This window comes from Alexandromys fortis, unplaced genomic scaffold, assembly GCF_014885135.2.
Source record: "Alexandromys fortis isolate MF-2015 unplaced genomic scaffold, M_Fortis_MF-2015_v1.1 scaffold_96, whole genome shotgun sequence".
NCBI lineage: Eukaryota > Metazoa > Chordata > Mammalia > Rodentia > Cricetidae > Alexandromys > Alexandromys fortis.
In genome coordinates, this window is record NW_026068053.1 from 4,805,300 (window position 1) to 4,830,974 (window position 25,675).

At 40.2% G+C, this 25,675-nt stretch overlaps 1 protein-coding gene across 1 annotated transcript in view; it reads left to right on the forward strand.

Annotated features, from left to right (window-relative positions):
• The window catches only part of Phlpp1 (PH domain and leucine rich repeat protein phosphatase 1), a 226,459-nt gene that overhangs the window by 158,435 nt on the left and 42,349 nt on the right, over window positions 1-25,675 (forward strand). Inside the window, exons 7-11 of the mRNA XM_050119746.1 lie at window positions 1,367-1,569; window positions 2,750-2,810; window positions 5,648-5,743; window positions 9,224-9,379; window positions 21,672-21,872. Coding sequence (XP_049975703.1) covers window positions 1,367-1,569; window positions 2,750-2,810; window positions 5,648-5,743; window positions 9,224-9,379; window positions 21,672-21,872 — 717 coding nt within the window. The remainder of the gene's footprint in view (window positions 1-1,366; window positions 1,570-2,749; window positions 2,811-5,647; window positions 5,744-9,223; window positions 9,380-21,671; window positions 21,873-25,675) is intronic.

Sequence of the window (25,675 nt, forward strand, 5' to 3'; positions counted from 1 at the left end):
ATACTGTGACTTGTAGGTGGGTGAGTTGCTATATAAAATGAAGATAATACTATCATGGTTATTCAAAGTGTAACTTTGGGAAGAACATAAAACATTCTTTAAATTCGTTCACTTCTGTTGTCTCCAAAATAAGGCTTGTTTTTATCCATCGTGCACATTCTGATAGGTTAGTGAGCATTTGGAAATAGGCACATTTCTGGGGTAAGGCCAAATTTTGAATCTTTGAACCTAGAACGAGGAAAGAAGGAATGATGTTTTTAAGCATCATTTTAGAGACATTTGAAGACACTATGTGCTGCCCTTGGTTGTTGACAGATTCTTGCTCTGCTGTCACTCATCCTTGTGTTTTGGTCAGTGGCTTTATGATAGTTCTCTTAATCGTTTGTATGCATACCTATTTTGTTTATTGAAGAGCAGAAACCCTGTAGAATGTTTGATCTCCATGCATAATAACAATGTCTTTTATCAAGTACACAAGTTTGGAGCTTTCTCACCTTGGGAGAGAGATGTTTCTTTCCAAAGGAGGTGTAGACTTCCTTGGCACCAAGAAGTGATGTTTTCATCTGTTTTCTTGCAGTGGAAACTAAATTTATATTTGTTATATTGATTTCATATCTTTTTCATATTGATCCATTGCTGCTTGTCTTTCACCGCTTATCTGCAATAACTTCACTCAGTCCAGTAGTTGTCATGGCTGCCATATTCCTATGCTTCCTTTTATGATTTCTCAAATCCTAGATGCCAGTCTTCAGTGTCTTCTCCACTTTGCTCTTTGAGTAGTAGTCTCTGTATGGAAATAGCTTTGGCTATCAGTTCGGATGCTGAGAATAAAGAATCCCTGTACCTACATTTCCATCTCTGGTGTTCCCATTCAGTATGTGGCTTGAGGTCATTTTCCTTGATTCTGTCCTTTATGATTGCCCATCTACTTTTCTTTACATCTGTCTCTTCCTCTAGGGAGCCAGTGCAGTAGTATGTCTTGGTGGTACTTGGTTTGTTCCCATGTTCTTTCCAGTATGCTATCTGTACTACAGCCTCTTTCTTTGGAAGTAAGTGCCTAAGTGGATATTTTTTCTTCTCTTGAAGTGAATTAGGTAAAATCAATACACTTGCTCCTTCCCTTCTGGCCTTCATGGCCTAAATTGTGTTTTGAAATATATCATAAAGGCTCAGGCTTCTAGAATTGTAGCTAAAAATAACTAGTGGATCTTGCCAGTTAAGGCAGATGCTGAAATTGAAGATGGCAGGGGGAGCTCTAATACAGGGAGAACTGAGTCCTGTCTCATTACTTCATACTATATGGGCTCAGCAGTTTATTTATAGTATTGTGGTTAAGTAGCTCATGTTTGTGTCCTTCCTCCTTAAGATTGAACATACTCAGAAAGCTTATAGCAGACGAAGTGGACTTTGTGCCGCATGTTACCCAGCTTGACCTGCGAGACAATAAACTTGCTGAGCTAGATGCTATGGTTTTCAACAACATAGAAGTTCTGCACTGCGAAAGGAATCAGCTGGTGACACTGAACATCTGTGGCTATTTCCTAAAAGCACTCTATGCTTCTTCTAACGGTAAGTGCGCTGTTTGCCCAGTACTTTATTCTTCCCTCATTTACTAAAATAAGGATCAAATCCTTCCAAGATAAAAGTCATAAAAGAAGAATGTTGCCTTGGTATTTACAGGAACCAGAAGGGAAGATTTTATAGTTTCTAGCTTGCTTTTTGCATTATGATAAATTGCTCCCACTAGTCATTTGTTTCTTCTGCTTAAAGTAAGAGCAAGGTAAACTGCTTCATTGACTTCCTGATTAAATGCTAGAGGGTGGGAAGTCCACTGTAGGCTCCAATCAAGACCTGCAATCTCATGTTCCATTGACAAGGGGACTACTCAAAGATAAACCTGAACCATGTGCCCACGGGAATATCATGACAGCAAGGTTCTTAGTTATTTAGTAAAACCCCTTATTTGGGTGTTGTTTTTTTTAAATTATGGGATGTAGGTGTGGAATCAGATAGTGAGACTTTTAAGAGAGATCCTTAGGAAGAGGAGCTTTGTGCTAGTAGTGGTGCTTTCAGATTAATAGCGAGAACAGTAGGCAAGACACACTTACGAGAGAGGAGCTAGAGAATCCACACCACCACTTGTCCAGGCTACTAAGATGTACTTCATGTGAGCTAAGGGAACCTGCAAGCAGGCCATAAATGTGTTCCATGGCTCATTTCTCTAAGGTGGGTACCTGAAATGTTACACTGGAAAGAAGGGAGCTGGTACCAAAAATTAATCTATAAGCCTCTTACTGGGACCAGAATAGGCAGCTATATAATTCTTATGAATTAAGAGAGCAGGCCTTTCAGAAACTGCTCCTGCAGAAAGTTCAGAAAACCTTTTGATCTGACCAGCAGAGCTCTTTTGTGATGCTCTAGAGTATGGTGTTTCAGTTGTGAGGGAGTCAACAAGGAAGACCTTTCGGTTTTATGGATGACATGAGTATTAAAAATATGGTGTTCATTTGAATGACCTTTTAGGTGCAGTTTGGCACACAGAACCACGAGAAAGCACATAAACAAATGGGAACAGAGAATGAATGGCTCACGGTTGCACGGGAGGATGGCTTTAGTCTCCTGCAGTAAAGTAATACAAGAAGATGCATTGTACTTCCTAAACTAATACACAGACGAGGCCAAAAGTGCAGTACTTTCTACAGACAAAGGCACATGGGTAGTAATGTGTTTGTGCTTCTTCCCTTTGTAGAACTCGTTCAACTCGATGTTTACCCAGTTCCAAATTATCTGTCTTACATGGATGTCTCAAGGTAAGAAGACAGCACCTCACAGAACTGTTGGCCTATTGGGGAGTTCTTTAGCTGATTCTGTTCAAGCCTATGCTAAGATGTTTTATAAATTTTTGAAGGACAGTAATAATGACTAAAATGTTTTAAAATAATAAAAAATTAAACTTAATTTAAAGTTTCATTTTAAAAAAAGGACCTTTGGTTGCCATCTGTGTTTTTCTTATACCTGAGTTAAAACTCTGGGTCTCCTACAAACTAAGCAAGCTCCTACCAATGAGTTACTATCCCTAGCTCTGGAACCAATTTAGATCCTAGGTTTGTATAAAAAGACTGGAGACTTCAGGGTAACTTGAAGGTCCACTAGCCCTTTATATATCAGTTGTATCTTGTGTCCCCACCCCCTAGGAACTCTGAGGCTATGTTTTATAACACTGCTGTGTCTCTAAGTTCCCTTTTGTCACTTTGTACACACATGTACTTGCCAAAAGCTGCTGGGCTTTGCTTGTGCAGTGGGTCTTACTTATTCTAGTGCCGAAAAATACAAAAATAGATCCCCGCCTGGTGACATAAAGGCATGACTTTGTCTACATTATAAATTTACACAAGTGAAACTTCAGTAATTTTTAACCTACTAAAATTGAAACTCATTAAGGAAATACCCAAAATATGAGAACACATAGGAGTCTGGCTCTCTGAAGATACCTACTGTTAGCCATTTGAGGGTGTGAATTATGGTGTGCTTGTGAATCACCATATCGTTGCAATCCCCATGGCAGTGTGAGTTATAAGGTATAGAATTTTACCTTTCATCATGAAAGCACACAAATTTAGCTATTTTAATAATAAATACCTTTTCAATTTTTAGCTATTGGGAGAATTATTCCAATTGCAACTTTACTATAAACTTAGAATTGTTTATAAAATTTTCTATATTTTACTATAAACTTTGAATTGTTTCATGAATTTCCTATTATGTTGCTATAGTTTTATTTCATTAACTTAAGCTCAGACATTACTTGATTTAGTTCTTAGATTTTTTTTTCCTACCACTTCTTATCAGCTCAGGATTTAATATACATATCAGGAGTTTGTATACATATGTACATATGTATACATATATATACATATATATATATACTGTGTACAGATTTACTTCAGAGAGTTGGCTATAGAACCTGTTTTCCTATTACTCATAGAATGTATTTGGCACATAGTCCTCTTAGGAATCCCTAGGCCATGACCCTGGATTTGTAACGTCAATATTGCTTATCTTCCTCTGTGACTCTGGCACATGTGTGCCCATCTGATGTGCCTATGTTCACCTCATGTGTGCCTGCCCACCTTGTGTGTGCATGTTCACCTCATGTGCCCTACCTCCCAGGGTGCTGAGCAAGGTTTTTCGTGGACCTTAAGAGTTCTTCAGGGGCTGGAAAGATGGCTCAGTGGTTAAGAGCATTGCCTGCTCTTCCAAAGGTTCTGAGTTCAATTCCCAGCAACCACATGGTGGCTCACAACCATCTGTAATGAGGTCTGGTGCCCTCTTCTGACCTGCAGACATACACACACACAGACAGAATATTGCATACTAAATAAATAAATAAATAAATAAATAAATAAATAAATAAAAGTTCTTCAGTGCAGAATTCTACACTACCATTTATAGTTTTAATTTCCTTGTGCTGTGATTGCTGAAGGACTTCTATTTTTCTTTCTATTTTTCTGTGTTGTTCATCTGTTTAAGAGTTAACTATTATAAAATAAGTTTTTGAGTATAGCAGTGTGTGCCCATATAAATAGTAAGAAAACAATGTCTTCTATTTCCATATTTAATCAAAACTTTCATAATTCTTTTTTACTTCATGGATCAGCCCACCATGTTATTAAAATGTCCCGCGCATCATATTTTCTCAGCCTTGTGCACCTGTTCATCATGCATTCATCCTGACAAACGTGTGTGGCCTTTGATTCCCTCGCTTGTGAGTGGGAGGGGAGGGGAGAAATAGCTATATGCTTTTACGTGTTCTTCATTACTTTACATATTTTTATTTAAAGGTAAAAGAAAGAAATTCAAATATAGTATATTTTTCTAGTGGTTAGATCATTTAATAATGTGATAATTGGTTCAGTTCACTTGTTTCTGATAACTGTAATTATTGTTAAATGCCCAAGTAAACATTTTCAAATAATTCTAAGTCTTCACTGTAGTACACCATTTCATTTCTCGTTCTTCCCAGTAGCTGTATTTTTATGATGCCAGGAAGAATTGGAAATTATTTTAATACCAATGGTAAAAATGTGAACTTGAAAGTAATACTTGGTTAGTTTATAATTGACTTAACTGGATCACTTTTCCCTCTTTCTAAATTCGCAGTGGTCTCTGAAGGGGTGTTAATATCTAGAGGTAGTGATCTTTTAAATGTTAGAGATGATGCCGATGGCGTATCTGTGTTAGTTTATTTCTTCTCTATTATAATGATTCGTCTTGATTTTAAAATACAGTGATTTTCATATATCCTTTTGATCTTGCTCATTGCAATTTGGCATTTTGTTTTTAAGTTTTGTTTCTATGTAGTTCTTTTGAGCTTAAAGTACATTTGAGGGGCTGGAGAGATGGCTCAGCAGCATAGAGTGTGTCCTGCTCTTGCCGAGAACTGGAGCTCACATCCAGCACCCGTGTCAGTGGCTCACAACTACCTGTAGCTCCAGCTCCAAGGGATCCTATGCTTCCTTTTGGCCTCCTTGGGCACCTGCATGAATGTACACATACACACAGGCATATATAAATTTAAAAAATTAAATTACATATTTGAGGCCAGATTTAATTTTTAAAGTAATAATTTTTATGTTCTTATCTTCAGAAACTGCCTAGAAAATGTGCCTGAGTGGGTATGTGAAAGCAGAAAGTTAGAAGTTTTGGATATTGGCCATAATCAAATATGTGAACTTCCTGCTCGGTAAGTATTTCAGATCAAATAGATAATTAGTATTAATATGCTGACTTAGTGTTTATCTTGTTAGCTTGTTGTTATGAACTCCAAGACCGTCTGTTTTCAAATGCATGCATTGCCTTTGTTCCTGTATCGTGGGGTGGAGAGTAGAGTGAGCTTTAACTTTCATGCTGACATTCATAGCCATACCAGGTGGTAGTGGTTCCTGGAGAATTACAGATAAACTAAAGGGAATGCTCAGAGACTAAGAAGCCAGTATAGATGGTTTACCTAGAGACCTTACTCAACTCTGTTGATAATATGTCTACCTTATCCTGGATAACTTGTGTTTGCCCTGGAATACAGTTTTGGTGGTGGTGGGATACGAGGCAGATGGATATGGTTAGATCACTAAACCTTGAAACCATAAACTAGGTTGTATTTTTGACTTCAAATTTGAAATAGGAAATCTACAGACTTCTCCTTTAATTCCTACCTTTTTCATAATTGTAGTTTTTACAGTGTTGGGATGTGTGCATAGTGCACACGTGGAGGTAGAGGACTGCCTTGGGGAAGCCAGGATCTGTCTTATGCACGGATGCGTACGTCAGCCTAGCTGGCCCTCACTCATAGCGGCACAAGGATTCCATACAGGAGTGCCACTGCTTCCTGCTTTCACAGGTCCTAGGGATCTAAATGCAGTTTGTCAGGCCTCACATACAGCAAGAGCTCTGCCCACTAACTTGTCTCCCCTTCATAATTTTTTCCTTAATAACAAAATTTTTAAAGTAACCATGTGATGATTTCAAGTATCCATAGATACAGGTAAGTCTTTTCTAGTTAAGTAATTGTGACTAGTCAGGTAGTCAATAACACAGAAGTCTTTCCTAGCTCATCATAGGAACTTTCTTTGATGAACATGCTGTGTACCTCAGTGCTCCTAAGGTCTGCATGTGATGCCTGGCATTTGAAGTGTGGCTCTTCTGAACAAGACACTGATTATTAATTTTAATTTAAGTAATAATTTAAACTTAATTGATGGCCATTTGCTACCAGAATTTAAGTTCAGTTATTTCAACATTTTTAGCCAGTCATAGGACAGAGGAAAGTAGTTTCTATCCGTGTATAACAAAGCTACCAATACAAATAAGAAAAAAGTAGCATTTAACTTAACCTTTCTTTTGATCTTCACATCAGACTTCTTTCAGTTGACTTTAGTTTTTCGAGACAGGGTTTCTCTGTAGCCTTGGAGCCTGTCCTGGCACTAGCTCTTGTAGACCAGGCTGGCTTCGAACTCACAGAGATCCACCTGCCTCTGCCTCCCGAGTGCTGGGATTAAAGGCATGTGCCACCACCGCCCGGCTTTTCAGTTGACTTTTAAAAGTGTGACTAGAGCCTTGGGAGATGGGTCAGTCAGTAAAGTGTCTGTCACACACATATAAGGACCTGAGTTTGGATCCTTAGTTCCTGCCTAAGAAAAGCCAAGCCTGGTCACATATATCTGTAACCCTAGCACTAGAAACAGACACAAGTGGGTCCCTGCAGTGCAATGGCCAACTTGTCTAGCCCGTTGGTGAGCCATGGGTTCAGTGGGAGGCCCTGCCTCAAGAGAGAGAGACAGAGACAGAAACAGACAGAGACAGACAGAGAGAGAGACAGAGGAGAGAGAGAATGATTGAGGAAGATAAACAGTGCTGACTTGTTTGAGTCTCACACACACACACACACACACACACACACACACACACACACACACAATGAGCACCTGAGATATAACTAGTTCTAGAGGAGAAGGTCTATAAATATAGTTAGTGTAAAATATTTATAATAACAATACTAAAACAATTTTAGACATAGTAAATCTAGTAATAAGAATTGTTTCATTTTTCTTTTTAATGTGGCACCCAGAGTTTCCAATTGTATATGTAGCTCTTATTATGTTAGAATATTGCTCTCATAAAATAAATCGAAGTTATATTTCAGTCCCTGTAGAGATGAATTTCTCTTTGTTCTTCAGCCATCATAATATCCATAAATATGGTTCATTTAAAAAATGTTTTCTGCTCCCAGAGTATTAGTTAATTGAGCATTTAATTAACCTAATCCTCATGCAGCAGTCCTCACTAGAGAGAGAGAGACAGACAGACAGACAGACAGGCAGACAGACACAGACCGTGCCCAGTGCTTTTAGCAGAGGAACATGAAAAGGAAAGTGGCCATATGTCTGTAGGTAAATTGTTGGAGATTTTGTCTGTCTGTCTTCCTGTTCTTCTGTCTTGTCGGGGACTAAATGTGCTTACACTCCACTGCACCTCCGCACACTAATAAATACAAGATAGCTGGAGGTTTTACCGCTTTTTCAAAGCCAGTATTTTATTGGCTCTGTACTAGTACAGGCTTTTGTGGATCTAAATAAATGTTTATTCAAAGTAAACGCCAAATGTCATATTGTCATACAATCCAGTGTTTATCTGTATTTTTTTAAATGTGAAACAAAAACGGTATCTCTTACTTTCTCCCTCAGTGTTGAACTGTAGATTTTGCAGAAATCCAGTTGATGTTCTAATATTCAAGCAAAAGTGATTTATTAGAATTGATTTGATATTGAAACTTTGTTTCTATAAGGAGGGTATATGATGAGTTCAATGAAACAAGATATTTATAATGAAAATACATGAAAAGAAAAGCAATATTTTAGTGCTTAGATAGTATCCAGAAGGATTAAACAGAATCTAGTTATCATTTAATATTAATACTGCAGTTAATTAAACCTACCTATTCTATTCTTTTTAGGAGAGAATGTCTACTTTGGTATAGGGTTAAACTATGGCACTACTGAGAGAAAGGGGGAAACTAAATTATGAAGTAAAATGTATTTATGTACAATGTATGAAGTAAAATGTTCTTAGGTGTGTTTATGAAAGATTGATGCCATTGAAGACTTCTGTGCAGACGGCTCAGCTGTGTTTGTTCAGACTCGGGACAGGACATTAGCCTTTGGGTCTGAGGAAGCACACAGCCTTGTAAAGCTCGCCTTGTGGATCAAGACGAGACCGAGCTCTTCAGTGACTCCTTCCATGACACAAATATAGAAAGCGCTGAAATACAAATAGCTCCAAGTTTATATTAAAATAAACCTGCTAAAGCTAGGGATCTAACTCAGCATTCTGGAGCACTGCAGCTCTTGCATAAGACTGAGTTCAATTCCCAGCACCCACATGGTGGCTCACAATCATCTGTAACTCCAGTTTCAGGGAAGTGAATGTCCTTTCCCACCTCTGCAGACACCAGGTACCCATGTGGTGTGCATATATACGTGCAGGGAAAACACTCGTATACATTGACTAAAATAAATAAATCTAATACATCAAAATGAACCTGTTAGCCTATACTGAATTAATATATAATTTGTGGAATAATGATTATTTAAATCTTACTTTTTAAATCCTCATCCCAAATTAGCCCAATATAAATTGTTGCCTTCTGTTTTTGTTCCCTTTCTTATAGCTTATTTTGTAATAGTAGTCTCCGGAAATTACTGGCAGGACACAACCAGTTGGCAAGGCTCCCTGAAAGGCCAGAGAGAACATCTGTGGAGGTCTTGGATGTGCAGCATAACCAGCTCATTGAGCTCCCACCCGCCCTCCTCATGAAGGCTGACAGGTAACCATTTGGACGTCTTCATTATTTACCTGTCGCTGGGGTTTTGTCACCTATTTATTGTCTCTCCTAGGTGTACGAGTAATTGGTTAGCTAGCCACCTTTCTACCATTTCGTGTGGAACCCTTCAGATCATTACTAATTTCACTGCTCTTTGTAGAGAAAGGTATTTTGCACTGTGCTAAACATGTGTCATGGGATGAGGTGTGAGCTCTTACACTACTCCTTGAACAGGAGTTGTGCAGGCCAGTTTAGGCTTCCCTCACTTATCTGGTTCTCTTCATTTCCTGGTGCTGTGGTAAAACTCCCTGACAAAAACAATTTGGGAGGGAAAGGGTTTCTTTGCTCACAGTTGCAGGTTATAATCTCTTTACTGTAGGGAAGTTAAGCAGGAGCTTCAAACAGTTGTCTCATCACATGCACAGTCAAGTACTGAGAACAGCGAATTAACTGTGTTCATGTTAGTGTTCAGCTCATTCCCTTTACTCTTATACAGTCCAGGAATCTGACCAGGGAAGGGTGCTACCCACAGTGGGTGGTTGTTCCCAATCATCAAAAGTTTAATTTTAGATTTTTTAGGTACTAGAAGTCAAACCCAGGGCCTGAGATATGTTGGGCTGTAGACAGACATTCTACCACTGAGCTACTTACCCTCATATTTGTACAGTTTTCCTAAATAACTGGTATCTAAGCATTTGAAAAGTTGGTTTGATGAGCAATTGTGGCAGTTTGAATGTAACTGGGCCCCATCAGCGATATTAGGAGGTGTGGCTTTGTTGAAGTAGGTATGGCCTTTTTGGAAGAAGTGTGTCACTGTGGAGGTGGGTGTTAAGGTCTCATATATGCTCAAGCCATATGCAGTGTCAGGGACCAGCCTCAACAAAAATACCGCTTGCCAGGGTAGCAGTGTTGGGATTTAGAAATATAGTAAAGAATACAAAGACACATTTAATAATAATAAAATAGAAACATATAGAATAATATAGAGAGGGAGTTCTCTGAACTGAAATTGCCCGTGTTTAATGTCCAATTGCTTAAAAACCCCTGGCCCCAAAAGGTAGGAGTAAGACAAAAACTGCGTTAACATGATATAAGGAAATGAACAGACCAGTTGAAAGTCACAAGCTCCATCCATAGTTAAACATTCTGTTACTAAACAAAACCAGTCATGTTCACACCCTAGACCAAAACATTCTATAGGCAAACCAATCCGTGGGTGTAATCCAAAGTTATCTCCTTAAGTGAACTGGAACTTAGTTAGATCCTTAGACTTTTCTTTGAGCTAGAAAAGTATCTGCTTCTCTATTCCTGAAATACACCTGTTGACAATAACCTTGAGAGAGCAGAACTCTCTGATTTAAATCTAGGAGGGACCTTTGTTTGAGGTAGAAACACAATAACCTTGAAGGAATAGAGGTAAGTTCCAGCTCTCTGACATTTGTCTATGCGGAACCAGGCTCAGCTCTGGGGGCCTCTGCAGTCTGGTGGTGTCTCACTTCCCTTCCATTTGTGCTGATCAATATGTAGAATTCTCAGCTCCTTCTCCAGCACCATGTCTGCCTGCATGCTGCCATGTCCTGCCACGATGATAATGGACTAAATCTCTGAAACTGTGAGCCACCCCATTAAATGTGTTTCTTTATAAAAGTTGCTGTGGTCATGGTGTCTCTTCACATCAATAAAAACCCCAAGACAGGGATTAATTTAAATGTTAATGGAAATTTTGTTTTCTTTTTGAAATTCAGTGGACATTTAGTTGGAGGTTGAGAGAAAATTCAGAGTAGGCAAGTTATAAATCCTGGCAACTGCCAGGAGGAAGGAGATAGAGAAGAGGCGAGAAAGGGAGGCCTTTTGAGTTCTGGTCCGCAGGGTAGATCTGCAAGCAGCTGTCAGAAGTGGTGCCCATCAGAGAAAACACTAGAGTTTTGGGGCTTTTCGCGAAGCAGCCTGTCACCAGTGTCTTGCACATTCAGTTGTGATCTGTCTCAGTTGCTTAGTGCTAGATGCTGTAGGCATTGAAAATTGTTGGATGTAGCTGTTTCTGCCAAGTTGCTTAAACCCTAATACATAGTTTGAAAAACTCTGCTCAGTGAACATAATAGAAGTTAGATTTAAGAGAACAGAAAAGGCAGAAATAGGGACAGCCTGGCTCACTGGTATGAGGAAGAACACTTGGTTGCTGTATGACAGGGTGAATTTACTGTTTGTGTCTAGCAGGTGGCCCCCAGGCATTATTTCTCTGTCAGTTTACTCCATAATTCAAATCTTAACAATAACTTTTACAAATACTCTTTGTGATAGTAAATTATTGTTTACAGTTCTGGGTTGGATCATATAATTGAGAAATAGCACATGTTTGTCTGCTCTCCCTGTTAGCAGGGAGTCATTTGGTAAACAAGAAAAGGGAATCTACTTATTGAAGTCTTCATTTCTCTCTGGAAACTTGCGGCCAGCTTATTTGTATTCTTATTACTTGATCACCATTTTATGAATTTACTTTTTGTATTCACCTTTGAGTTTTATTCGAGTTGTTTTTAAAAAATGGCAGTTCATACTCTATACTTGAATTGAAATGTCACACTATAAATGTAAATGCATGTAGACTTATAATAGTTAAAAATAATATGTATTTTAAGAAAGCTCATAGCTCAGAGTTGTAGATGGATATGAAACTTGAGGGCCATATATTGTTAAGATATTGACTGTGATACTGCATCCTGAGAGAGGGCAGGGTTTGGTTCTGCTGGGTAAACTGGTAAATAATCTACTCCTCATCTTGCTGAACATCTTTTTGCTCTGTGATGAGAATTCTCATGATGGAAACACCAAAGGAGTTTCAGATACTTTGCTGTGACCACCAGATGGTGAGAGGAAGGCTAGGTAATTCCCCGTGGGTCACCAGTGGATGAGTCACAGCCAGAAGTACTGCCATCCTTCTGTTCTTTCTTAGAATCTTGGCAGTCACTTGGCAGGCACCCCCTGTCCACCTAGGCTCATCACACACATTTGATGGCCAGATAACCTCTCCCGATGGAATCAGTCCGACTAGCAAAGCTGGAACGAATGCTTGTAAAAGACAGTTGTGTAGACCCCCAGTAGTGGTGGGACTCACTGTTTCTATACCTGTTTGGAACAGACCAAGGATACTCAGAGGCAGGAGGTGGGGGTGAGGCCGTCCATGTGCCAGTGAGGTTCGTGGTATTTCTCATTTGTACTCATTAACTATCCCCAGCGTATTAGTCACACCATAAACCATAAGCTTGAGTGACTCAGACAGAATTTGTGCAAATATCAAAGGAACTAAAAGAACAGAAAATCAAAAGAAGGTGATCAATTGACCATGACAACTGGTGCTCTTTGGCAAAGGCAGTTATTTCTGGCATTTTGGAGAGCTGAGTTGCCCACACTTTTTTATTTAAGTGAGCTATCTTTGAAGCTCTGATGTTTGGAGGGATGTGGTATATTAAAAATGTTTCTAAAAGCATGCTTTGAGAATCATCTAGAGAACTCGCAGATTCCTGACTTTCATAGCAGTTCCGCTGACTGAGATGTTAGAAGGAGAGCCAGAATCAGCATGTTTAATGAGGTCAGCCTTGGGATGCTAGTCTGCAAGGTCCACTAGACAGTGAAAGCTCAAGGTGACCATGGGTGTTCCTGCTCTTGGCATATATATGCCTCATCTCTTGTGTTTCCCTGGTACTTGCATGTGGCGGCTCTTCTGGGGTTATTAGCAACAACATTGGCTGTCAGTTTGTCAAAAGCAGAGAATCAGCCAGTGGGAATTGGAACACTATGCAGAAAAGTTCTAAGGTTTCCCTGGATCCTACAGAAAGAAAGGGTGAACATCAGAGGATGGCCAGCTATGTGATCATATTGACAGGGATCATATTCTGGTGACTAATTCCTTATGGGTCTAACAGGAATGATCCAGAAGGCTTTAACCAAATGTTCTAAATGTCTTTGTATAAGAGTAGCAATAAATACTGTCCAGAAAGATCCTCAAGAGTGCTGTCCTGAAATCGGTGACCTCTGTTACCCACACTCCAGTGCTCTCTTAAGATGGAATCAGGAGTCATTTGCTCTTGTACTGGTGCTTGTGGGGCTCATCTGTTCTTAAGAAATCACAAGAATTTGTTAGGATGGAAAGTATGCACTCCTGTGATTTCACACTAGCCAGGGCTCTGGTAGTTAGATTTTGAGTCTACCCATGTACCACTTACCTGTAACTGAGGGTTGGAGATGAATGCTGCGTCAGTTACAGATCCTCTAATCTTATCTCAGAAAGAGGTGACACTTAAAGAGAGAGAGAAGTAAACCTCAGGTTTCACCCATCTTACCCTCAGGCAGCACATCAAGCCAACAAAGAAATACTTGGCAGAACAGAGGCGGACTGACAATGTGACCTATCTGAAGGGTCAGGCACTTGGTTTGGTTTTGTGTCAACTTGACTCAAGCTGTAGAATCATCAGAGAAAGGCACCTCATCTGAGGAAAGGCCTTCTTGAGATCCACCTGTAAGGCATTTTCTCATTTAGTGATTTGTGGGGGAGGTGCCATCCCTGGGCAGCTGGTCCTGGATTCTATAAAAAGGTAAGCTGAGCAAGCTAGGGAAGCAAGCCAATAAGCACCCCCCTCCCCATATCCTTTTCGTCAGTTCCTGCCTTCAGGATTCTGCTCTGTTTGAGTTCCTGTCCTGACTTCCTTCAGTGATGAACAGCAATGCTGAAGTGGAACCCTTTCCTCCCCAACTCGCTTTTTGGTCCTGGTGTTTTATCACAGCAATAGAAAGGGGTATTGCTGTGGCCGACCTGTCCATGTTTTAGGGAGAATTGTGGAAGGATTTTGGAACTTAGGGCTAGGAAAGCCATTCTGTGGGGACTTGGAAGATAAGAATATTGAGAGAAGTGCAGAAGATGGGGGCCTGGTTTGTAAAGTTTCAGAGGGAATATTAAAGACTATCAGGGCCATTTATTATTTTGAATTAAGATCCTGTGGTTCTTGTTAGCTGAAGCTGAAGATTCAACTGATTAACAAGATATCAGAACTACCAAAGCAAAAATTTTGCTTTGTTGGGATACTTGATGCTGGTCAGCAAGAGCTAAGAAATTGAGTGATTAAGAAGAGACCAGCATCATTGAGGTGAATATTTTGGGAAGTATTTCCTGAGAGCACAGAGAATCTGTGTTCCAGAGGCAGCCACGGTTGTACCTCGTGCTGGCAGCTGGACTTGGTAATGTATAAGGTTCACTTAGTTGATTCTGGATTTGAAGGCATGAAGGGGTTGAAAGACCTCTGGGGCGGGGAGACTGTCACTCAAGTCTCAGGATAACACGACCCCCCTTGCTGCAATCACGCGAGGTTTATTGACAGGACAGGAGCCAGTGCACTGGGGCCAAAACTCATTTCCCAAGCGGGGTAGAGAGTTCGACCTTGAGTAGCTGGGAGAAGGGGTATTTAAGGGAAGAAACCACAACCCAGTAATCCAAAGGGGGTAGGGAGGGCGTCATTGGAAAATTCCGAAAAACCAGTGATCATTGAAAATTCCAAAAATACCAGTGATATTCACAAGGAGGTAACTCCCCTGCTTCTCAAGATTACAATCTAACTTTATCTTCAGCTAGTTCCTAAACAGAGTCACTAAACTGGTTAATCTAGATTTCTGATTCTTCTCTCCCTGCTTAGATTTTTGACTCTATTTTTTTTCTGCTGCGGGGGAGGGGGGGCGGGGGGGGAAGGGGAGGAAAGGTGGGGGGATAGGGGGGGGAGGTGTCTGGGTTTATTCAGGTCTTTCAGGGTCATGGAAAGAAAGCAACTGAGGCTTTGCACTATGAAAGACCAGGGAAAGCCTTTAGTAAAGGTACAGCCTTAATGGCAGTTGAAGACCCATTGCTGAAGGGGTCGTGCAAAGAGGTTGAGACTTGGCACCATAAGGAGAGCCTTTGAGAGGCTACTGGTGAAAGTACAGTCCAGTTGCAGTGAGGGACCTCAACATTTTGGAGATGTCAGTACCATGGGGTGACCACCAAGAACAGCAGCAGCAATAGGAAGGAAGCCAGCTGAGCGTAAAAGATAAGCTGTGTATACTGCACAGGGTGGAGCTGGAGAAGCAACCCAAGCCCTTTGGAGAAATCCAGAAGATTGCAAGTGGATCCCAGATACTGGACAGTTGGAATTTTGTTTGCTTTGATTGTGACTGCCCTGATTCTTCCTCTTGAAGTAAAAACATATTTTATTGGAGCCCACAGTTGAGTGACTTAAATTTTAAAAGACTTTGACTATTTGAAAGGAACTAAAATTTTATATATTTGAATTTGTAAAGACTGTGGACTTTTAAAATTATTTAAGATCAATTAAGTAAGAAAGAATTGTGGCTTAGTAGTGATGTGTTCATGTGTCAGATTAACAAGAAGTCAATTGCACAGGCTGCTCTTGTATATCAACTTGACACAAACTGTAGAATCATAAGAAGATGGAGCCTCAGCTAAGGAAATGCCTCTTTGAGATCCAGCTGTAAAGTATTTTTATTTAGTGATCAGTGCTGCCATCCCTGGGCTGCTGGTCCTGGACTCTATAAAAAGGTGGGCTGAGCAAGCCATGGGAAGCACGCCAGTAAGCACCCCTCTCCATAGCTTCTGCATCAGCTCCTGCCTCTGTGTTCTTGCCCGGTTTGAGTTCCTGTCCTGATTTCCTTCAGTGATGAACAGCAATGGATTTTTATATATATGGTGATTTGTTGCAGCAGCAGAAACCCTAACTAACACAGTTGGTAAAAGGGAAGGGAAACAGGACCGGGAATACAAAGATCTGTGAATAGAAAGTTAGAGTACACAACATCTATCTGTTCTCAGTCCGAACAGAATTGCTTAGGGTAGCACATAGTCCTAGTGACTTAGGGTCTCATTAACAGGGTAGAGAAGCTGAGTGGTTATGATGGCTTTCTACCCACTCATACAGAGGACCCAAGCACCTAGGTTCCTCACAGTTGCCTGTAACTCCAACTCTGGGAATCTGACACCTTCTGGTCTCCACAGGCACTGCAATAAAACTGTGCACATATACACATAATTTTAAAATCCCTAAGAGACCATTATAAATAACCAAATGCCATGAAAATCAACAGGGAAATGGCAAACATATCCATAAACAGTGCCTAAGAAAAAAACAAAAAGAACACACATCCTCCCCTAAGTTATTGTTTAGATACAAATTTAAGGCAGCATTCCAAGCAGAATTAAATATACTCATGAGCGTTTGAGGATATAAAAAAGAAAAAAATTGGAAAGTTAAGAACAAAAATGGAAAATGTCATTGAACTCATAAAATGGAAAAGAACAACAATCATTTTATAAATGAACAGCAAATTACTAGGTGGTTAAAGGGTATTACTTTCAAATAAACGTTCAGAAAGAGACATTAAAGAAAGGCAAAAAAGTGAGAGTGAAATGAAGAAATAAAAGGGTTAGAGATAAATAGGGGAAGTAGAAAACTGGCCCCAAAGGAGCAGAGTTATATAGTGAGCTCTTGAAGAACAGAGAAAGTAGTGGGATAGAATGAACTTACAAATATTGACGTTCAAACACTTTTTATAACACAAAAATATCTTAAAGTATATTTGTGAAGATCTACTAATTAGGAACCTGAAGTAATCTCAGTGATCAACTCTGAGATCTAATAGTCAAATTTAGATTCAGAAAAATAAAACTTTTCAGGACTGTATTTAAAAAAAGATAAAGGAATTTTAAAGGGCACATATTTGGATTGTCATCAGACCCCCCCCAAATATTAACGCAAAGTAATAATGTAGCAACAAACAGAAACTTAGAAGAGAAAATTAAAAACGCAATAAAGAACTTAGAAGTTAATGGTAAGTTAGTGGGAATGAAATAAAGAACAAAAAGAAAGGAGTGGCTTATGTTTAAGTCCTTGAAGAGCAACAGTGCAAACCATCGACAGAACCAAAGTTTAGAATTGTAATCCAAAGAATATTTTATGGCAATAAAGTGAAGATTTTAGAGTAAAAAAATGATAAATTAGTAAGTTGTCATATAAAAATCTGAAGGGCCAGCCTGGAGAAACGGCTCAATTGGTAAAGTGCTTGCTCCACAAGCATGAGGACCTGCAGATCGCCAGCCCCAGTAGAAAGCTAGGAGGGGTGGCTCGTGCCTGTAGCCCAACTAGGGGCAGGCAGCTAATATAACTGGATTTGTGAGCTCTTGGTTCAGTGAGAGACCTGCCACAAAAGCTCAGGTGGAGAGGGATTGAGGAAGACACCCAGTTTAGCATTGGCCTCTTGCTTTCATGTGTGCATGCATGCACAAGCTGGTAAGTGCGCGTGCGCACGCACCCACACCCATACCCACAGTAGCATACCTAAAATCTCTAAAGTTGGTAATAAATAACTCAGTATCAAACATGCCAGTCAGATAGGGTAGCATGATACGACATTCATATTAAGAGGCTTCTCATGTACAGCAGTAGCCAGTGGGAGAATGTATTTTGATTGCAAACCCCCATTTAAAATAGCATATAATATAGGATGCTTAGAATAAATTTAAGAAATGTTTAAAAGTTATATAAAGAAAAATGAAAACATTCTGAAGTTCATAGAAGCAACCCAGGATTGATTCTAGCACTAGAGCTGACTAAACACAAAGTGAACTGAGAAGTATAGTATTATTTCATTTCTATTTTAATAAATAAAACTTGCCTGAGGTTCAGAGAGTAAAACAACCCCACTGGTCAGCCTTAGAGATCGGACAGTGATAACACACACCTTTAATCCCAGCAACCACACTAGTTGCCAGAGAAACCAGGCAGTGCAAGTCTTTCCCAGCCCTGGAGAGAATTACAAGACTGGAGGAGACAGCTCTCACTCTCAGTCTCATTCTGAGATTCTTGGAGGCAGGATCACCCTTTTGGACTGAGATAGAGGAAAGAGCCAGTGGCTGACTGTTTTATTTTGATGACCTTCGGGTTGAACCCTAATTTCTCTCTCTGAGTTTTTATTAATTGTGCATGACAAAATTATGTCAGAAAACATGTTATATCTGGGACAGTTTTAGTAATACATGCAAAATGAGAGTAACAAATTATTCCCAATAGAATAAAAATAAATTCCTGTAAATTGTAATTAGCACAAAGTAAAAAATTGAGTAAATAAGTAAGAATTCTCCTTACAGTTTAATTCCAAATCACAAACTATAAGTAAAAGGCATCACAGAGTTTGGCTAACATTACTGAAAAAAAAATTCTTAAAAGCCAAAGATAATAAGCAAGAGCCAACAACATGATGACCTGAGTTGGTACCTGGGACTCAAATGGCAAGACAGCAGAAGCAATCCCTGCAAACAGTGTTCTGATTCTACATGCATAGGACAGAAAATATCAATAAACATAAAAATGAATCAATAAAGTTTAAGAAGTATGTTGATAAATGGGATATTGACATTCTTAATTTATTGGCTACAAAATGGAGAAAATGGAAGTTTAATTGACTATAATTGGTAATACCAAATAATCTGAGTGAATGTTGACAGTACTTAAGACGTTGGCTATGTTCCGTCTAATACGGTGCATGGAGAGTGGTATAGCCGCTGGTCTCTGCCAGAAATGCACAGCCTTGTTCTTGTAATGATAAACCATGGAGGAGTACTGTCGTGAGCAACCTTTTTGGGGTGACTTCAGCTGCAGTCCTAGCCACAGCAGGTTTGTACATTCCAGGGTAGGGTGTGAAGATTAGAAAAGTTAGCTAGGTGGAACAGACATAAGAAAGAATCAGAGAGACATAGGATGGTATCAGAATGGCAACTCTGGGAATACTGAATGCTGAATTTTGAGTTCTGAGTTCACTTGTGTTTAATTTTCCATATGCTTTTATGGAAGAAGGAAAAGACTGCTTTAACATGATACAAAGGACAACCAGAACAGTTACTTGCCCCAATACTTGAGACATCCCGTCATTAATTCTTGAGAAAAGCATTCTGTTGTTTAGACAGTGAACCCACCCTAGTCCAAGTATCCAGAAGGCAGCCACTCCCTAGGTTAAACATCTTATTTCAAAAGAAGGAGCAGAAGTATGCTTGAATTCTCTGACCTTTGGACAGGGTGGAGTGGCTACCTCTCTGGGCCATCTTAATGTCCAAAACACCAAGTAACCACACCCTAAGTCAGGGTGTGTAGCTACAGTTTTTGTCAACACCTTTGAGCAAGCACAGACTCTCTGACCTTCAGACAAGATGGACTAGGCTCACATTTTGGGGCTTCCACAGAATATCATTCTACACAATTTATCCTAGTGATGATAAGCTATGGAGCAGCCTGTGTGGAGTACCATTTTACACAGCTGAACTCTACTGCTGAGGAACCATAGAGCAACCCATACATAGTAGCACTCTATACAACCTCATTCCAGTGATGATGAAGAAGGAATAACATTCTTGTCTTAGTTACTTTTCTATTGCTGTGCTAAGATACCATGATCAAGGTAAATCTGTCGTAGCACCGAGCCCTGCTCTTCTACAGAGACAGATGGCTGTAGAATTTTAGGGTATATGAGAGCTTCTGAAAATCAAACAAGACAGCATAGGACCAAGCGAAGAGCATGTGCCAAGGCAGAGGAATGAAGCAGTGGCTCTGGAGGCAGGAAGTAGCTTTCTGCTAAGAAGAGGTGTTGTGTGAAGGTGATTCTAAGAATTGAGTTGGAAGAATGTGCACACAGGCTCTTGGGTCCTGCTAGACCCCAGCAGTTGAGAGAAAGGGGCTCACGGAAATGTTCTCCGGAAAGGGATCATGGAGAACTGCGTCAGGGATGATCTGTTGAGATCTGTTGAGATTGATGAAATTTCTGTCAGTGCCACTCGTCACTGTTTGAAACACTGCCAAAGGTTTGCGTTTCTCAGCTCTGGTTCTGTCTCCTGTGAAATATGAGGGGTAGCTGGGATAATGAGATCATCTACAGCGATGGAAAAGAGGAGTGTGCTCTGCCTCCTTAAGCACCTGATAAATGAAAACACTGCTAGCATTGTATTACCTCCTTTTTAATTAGATGATTATGTCCTGAGGAGACTTCATGGCTGAAATATCACTTAGCACATAACCTTTCTTTGCTTTTGAAATATTGTGTGTGAATATACAAAAATTGGTTAAGTTGGAAGCTTTAGAATAGTCACCACATCATTGTGGCTGGAAGACATAGCTCATCCATCAGGTTGAAGATGGGGGACAGCCGTGCAGCTGGTCATTTAATCAAAGATAAAAAGTAACTATACCTAACATTACATAGTCTCCTTTTTAAATTTCTTCTTTCTCAACATATGTTAAAATGGTCCAGAACTCATGTTGAATGTTTAAACCAAGATGAATTTTTAAGTAATATTTTTATTAATTATCTGAAAATTTGATGCAATAAATTTTGATTCTAATCATCTCCACTTCTCCACCTTCTTTCAGATCAACTGTCACCTCCCAACCCATCCAACTTTGTGTTCTCATCCTCATACTCTCCCGCCTCTTAACCCAAGGATTCCAATTTGTGTTTCCCAAATACTCTTGGAAAGGGCTGCCCTGCAACATGGCTAGCCTTCCGCAGATCACACCATTAAGGAAAACTGAGTGTCCCTCTCTGAATAGCTGTCGAATGCCAGTAACTCCTCAGCTAGGGGTGGGACATTATAGCCAGCTGTCCCCTTCATGCTGAGATTTTTTTTTCTGGGTTGAGCTTGCAAAAGCCTGATAGGTGTTGTCACAATGGCTGTGAGTTCATGTGTTCACCTGCCCAATTCTGTCTGGAAAGCATTTTTTCCTTATAGACATCCACCACCCCCATCTCTTACAGTCTCTCTGTCTCTCTTTCATGATGATCTCTGAGCCTGGAAGAAGAGGTATGATTTGGATGTATTATTTAGGGCTTGACACTTCTCTGCATATCAAACAAAGATGTTTTGCACCATGAGAATGGGGTGTTTCCTTATAGCAGATCCCCATGGTGGGCAGGTAGAGTTGTCCACAGACTTCGTTGGTAACCCTGTGCCCTGAGTGCTCCATGCCTAGTTGTTCACCTCATAGTCTGATGTCTTTTGAGTTGAGAACAGAGCTATGACACATTGCCTTTCCTTTCTTTTTGGATGATTTGGAACCTCTTTGCTGCAAGGATTCTCTCCATATGCCTGCTGAATTGAATTCCTGAAAGCCAAGACTTTCTGTTCCTTTTACTAAACCCAGCTTCCATCTTTGCCTGCTTGTGTAACTTCTGGATTTTCTGAGCGATCAATGGACTTTGCTGCATTTTGTCTCTGCAGCCTGAGATTCCTGAATGCATCTGCAAACAAACTGGAAACTCTGCCTCCAGCCACGCTATCTGAGGAGACAAGCAGTATCTTACAGGAGTTATACTTGACAAACAACAGCCTCACCGATAAATGTGTGCCCTTGTTAACAGGGCACCCACATCTGAAGATCCTGCACATGGCCTATAACCGGCTCCAGAGCTTCCCAGCAAGGTAACAGAGTTGTACACTGGTGTTCTTACATCTCTATCCACAGGAGGGGATAACCCCTGAGGAAGCTTTACCTTTATCTTTCATTGTCTTGAGCTCAAGGTAATGTATGTATGTCTTTGCTCTTCCTCGTTTATAGTCATCTTGTATGTAAGCTGAATCAGTAAGCATTCTGGTAGAACAACTGTATTGGCTTTTCTAGTATGAATACCCAAACAACTAGAATGATCTTAAGGTTTTCAAATAAGATAGGATCTTAATAGACAGTTTTTTCATTGCTTCTTCAGTTTTATTTGATAAACAAAAAGCAAAAATACTAATGTGTTTAAGGGTTGGAATGTGGGGGACTGGAGAGATGGTAACTTGCTCTCACAGAGGATTCAGGTTTTCAGCACCCACATGATGGCTCACAACCATCCATAACTCCAGTCCCAGAGGATCCAGCACCCTCTTCTGACCTTCACAGGCACCATACATGTGGTACACACATATATATGCAGGCAAATATTCTTACACATAAAATAAATATAAATTAATAAATTACTTTTTAAAAGAGTTGACAATCAAATCTTACCACGTAATATTATTCTGCTGGGTATTGTAATCAGTACTTCTAAGAATACATTTCTCTAGAGTGACAAAGGAAAGCTTTTCTATATTGAGAGAGGAGACACAGTAGTTAGGATTGCTTACTTCTCTTTCAGAAGACTCAAGTTTTCTTTTTCTTGGTTTTTCGAGACAGGGTTTCTCTGTGGTTTTGGAGCCTGTCCTGGAACTAGCTCTTGTAGACCAGACTGGTCTCGAACTCACAGAGATCCGCCTGCCTCTGCCTCCCAAGTGCTGGGATTAAAGGCGTGCGCCACCACCGCCCGGCTAGAAGACTCAAGTTTTATTCTCAGTGCCCTAAGTCTGACTCAACCATCTGCACCTCCAATTCTAGGATATCTAGCCCCCTCTTCTGTTCTCCCCTCACACAAGACACATAAACAGTAAAAATTTTAAAATTGTTTTAAGTTGGTCCATATTTAATACTTAATGCAAACTCTCCTGTTGTAGCAATTTAGTAATAACTTGAGACTATCTTGAACTGTACTTACTCAATTTTATATAATATTAATTATAACAATGCATTTGTAGCCTTTATGACACTTTTGAACACATAGTGAATACTACCTACAATTAAATTATTAGTTCATTTTCATGGAAGGAAAAAGTTGGCATGTAAACCAGGAAGCCATTTTTTATTCATGCCTAGTTTGAGGGAATGGCCCACTGGATAAAGTACTTGCAACACAAGCATGAGGACCCCAGTTTCAATGCTCAGTGCTCACAGAGAAGCACGCATGCTAACATGTGCTGTAACCCCAACTTTGGAAGACAGACAGGTCTCAGAGTCCGCTCACTGAATGGCAAACCTAGCCAGTTGGTGATCTCCATGTTCAAGTAAGAAATCCTCGTGACTTTTTGTTTCCTTCACCAGTGATGATGTCAGAAGCTACAGTGCAGAGGGCTTGAGGAAGACATCCAGCCAGGCTTTCACTCACTACCACACACACACACACACACACAAAACCGTTAAAAAAAAAAAAAAAAAAAAAACCCAAGATGGTATAGAATTGCAGAGAGCCCAGGGTTCTATCTTTAGTGCTACAAACAAAGAGGAGCAGGGTGGTGACCTGTACAGACATAGAAATGGCTTGGCACTAAAGAATGACCCCAAGAAGACTCTGTTTGGGGGAGCAGTAGCATGCTGTCTGACTTTGTAGAATCTCGTGCACTGCACATGCCAAGAGGATTTACTCTATTACACTGATATTTTTCTTACAAGTTAAGACTTGGAACACACGCCTAAACAGCACAAAAACAAACACTAACCTTCTGGTGTTCTGCTGGTTGGCACAGATCAGCAAAGGCACCAGATCAAAACTGAGACATGATTAATAAAAATTCAGAGACAGATATTCAGAGTTATTTAATCTGAAGACCAAAAAAGGCAAAGTGGCCAGCCACTGGCTGTTACCTCAACCTCAGTCTGAAAATGGTGATCCTGCCTCCAGGAATCCTCAGAATGAGAGTGAGACTGAGAGCTGACTCCTCCCACTTTATTTTATTTTTATTTTTTATTTTTTTAATTTATTTATTTATTAAAGATTTCTGCCTCCTCCCCGCCACCGCCTCCCATTTCCTTCCCCCTCCCCTGATCAAGTCCCCCTCCCTCGTCAGCCCAAAGAGCAACCAGGGTTCCCTGCCCTGTGGGAAGTCCAAGGACCACCCACCTCCATCCAGGTCTATCCAAACTGCCTAGGCTCCCACAAAGCCAGTACGTGCAGTAGGATCAAAAACCCATTGCCATTGTTCTTGAGTTCTCAGTAGTCCTCATTGTCCGCTGTGATCAGCGAGTCCGGTTTTATCCCGTGTTTTTTCAGACCCAGGCCAGCTGGCCTTGGTGAGTTCCCGATAGAACATCCCCATTGTCTCACTGTATGGGTGCCCCCCTCGTGGTCCTGAGTTCCTTGCTCATGCTCTCTCTCCTGGTGCTCCTGATTTGGACCTTGAGGTTTCAGTCCGGTGCTCCAATGTGGGTCTCTGTCTCTGTCTCCTTTCATCGCCTGATGAAGGTTAATATTCAGAAGGATGCCTATATGTTTTTCTTTGGTTTCACCTTCTTATTTAGCTTCTCTAGGATCACGAATTATAGGCTCAATGTCCTATATTTATGACTAGAAACCAAATATGAGTGAGTACATCCCATGTTCATCTTTTTGGGTCTGGCTTACCTCACTCAGGATAGTGTTTTCTATTTCAATCCATTTGTATGCAAAATTCAAAAAGTCATTGTTTTTTACTGCTGAGTAGTACTCTAATATGTATATATTCCATACTTTCTTCATCCATTCTTCCATTGAAAGGCATCTAGGTTGTTTCCAGGTTCTGGCTATTACAGCAATACCACTCCTGGGAATATACCCAAGAGCTGCCCTATCATACAACAAAAGTATATGCTCAACTATGTTCATATCAGCATTGTTTGTAATATCCTCCCACTTTATAATCCTCTCCAGTTCTGGGATTAAGGGTTTGCACCACTACCGCCTGGTTTCTATGGCAAGCTAGTGTGGCTACTGGGATTAAAGATGTGTGACATTGCTTCCTGTAAGGCTGGCCAGTGTGCCTATTTTTTTTCTGATCATCAGGCAAGCTTTATTTATTAAAATACAAATGAAATGTGCTGTACAAAATAACATTCCTTCTACTGCCCAGTGCTGCTTTTCAGTCCGTTGAAGCTTTTGCAGAAGGAAAAGAGATCCATGTATGTGCTGACTTTAGATATTGCTTTAGTTTCTGGTAATGTCGTTTTCATTCCCATTACCCCCTCATTTGCTGTTGATGGTTAAACTGGTACTTCTATGCATTTTTGTACTTTACAGTGGAATACAAAGATAGTAATGTGCCTAATGGGGCTTCTCTTGTCTGATTTTTGATGGTATCTATGTAATTTCTTCGTGAAAACTGATCATTGACTCTGAGACTGTGCTCTATTTACCCATGCCAGGTGTCAGTCACCAATCTGAAGTATACAAAAGATTTTTATATACTTGGTAAACTTAATCTTGCTATGATTTCCTTCCCATAGGGTTCTGTCTCCTTTAGAGTAGACCCCTAACCAGACAATGGTGAACATATCTCAGCAATCAAGCCATTGCTGGGTCACCTTCTTTCTGTGCTGAGAAATTAAAACTTTTCCTTTCTTGGGCTTAATTTACATACCGTTCATCATTCTTCTTGCCTCATTATCCATTGATTTC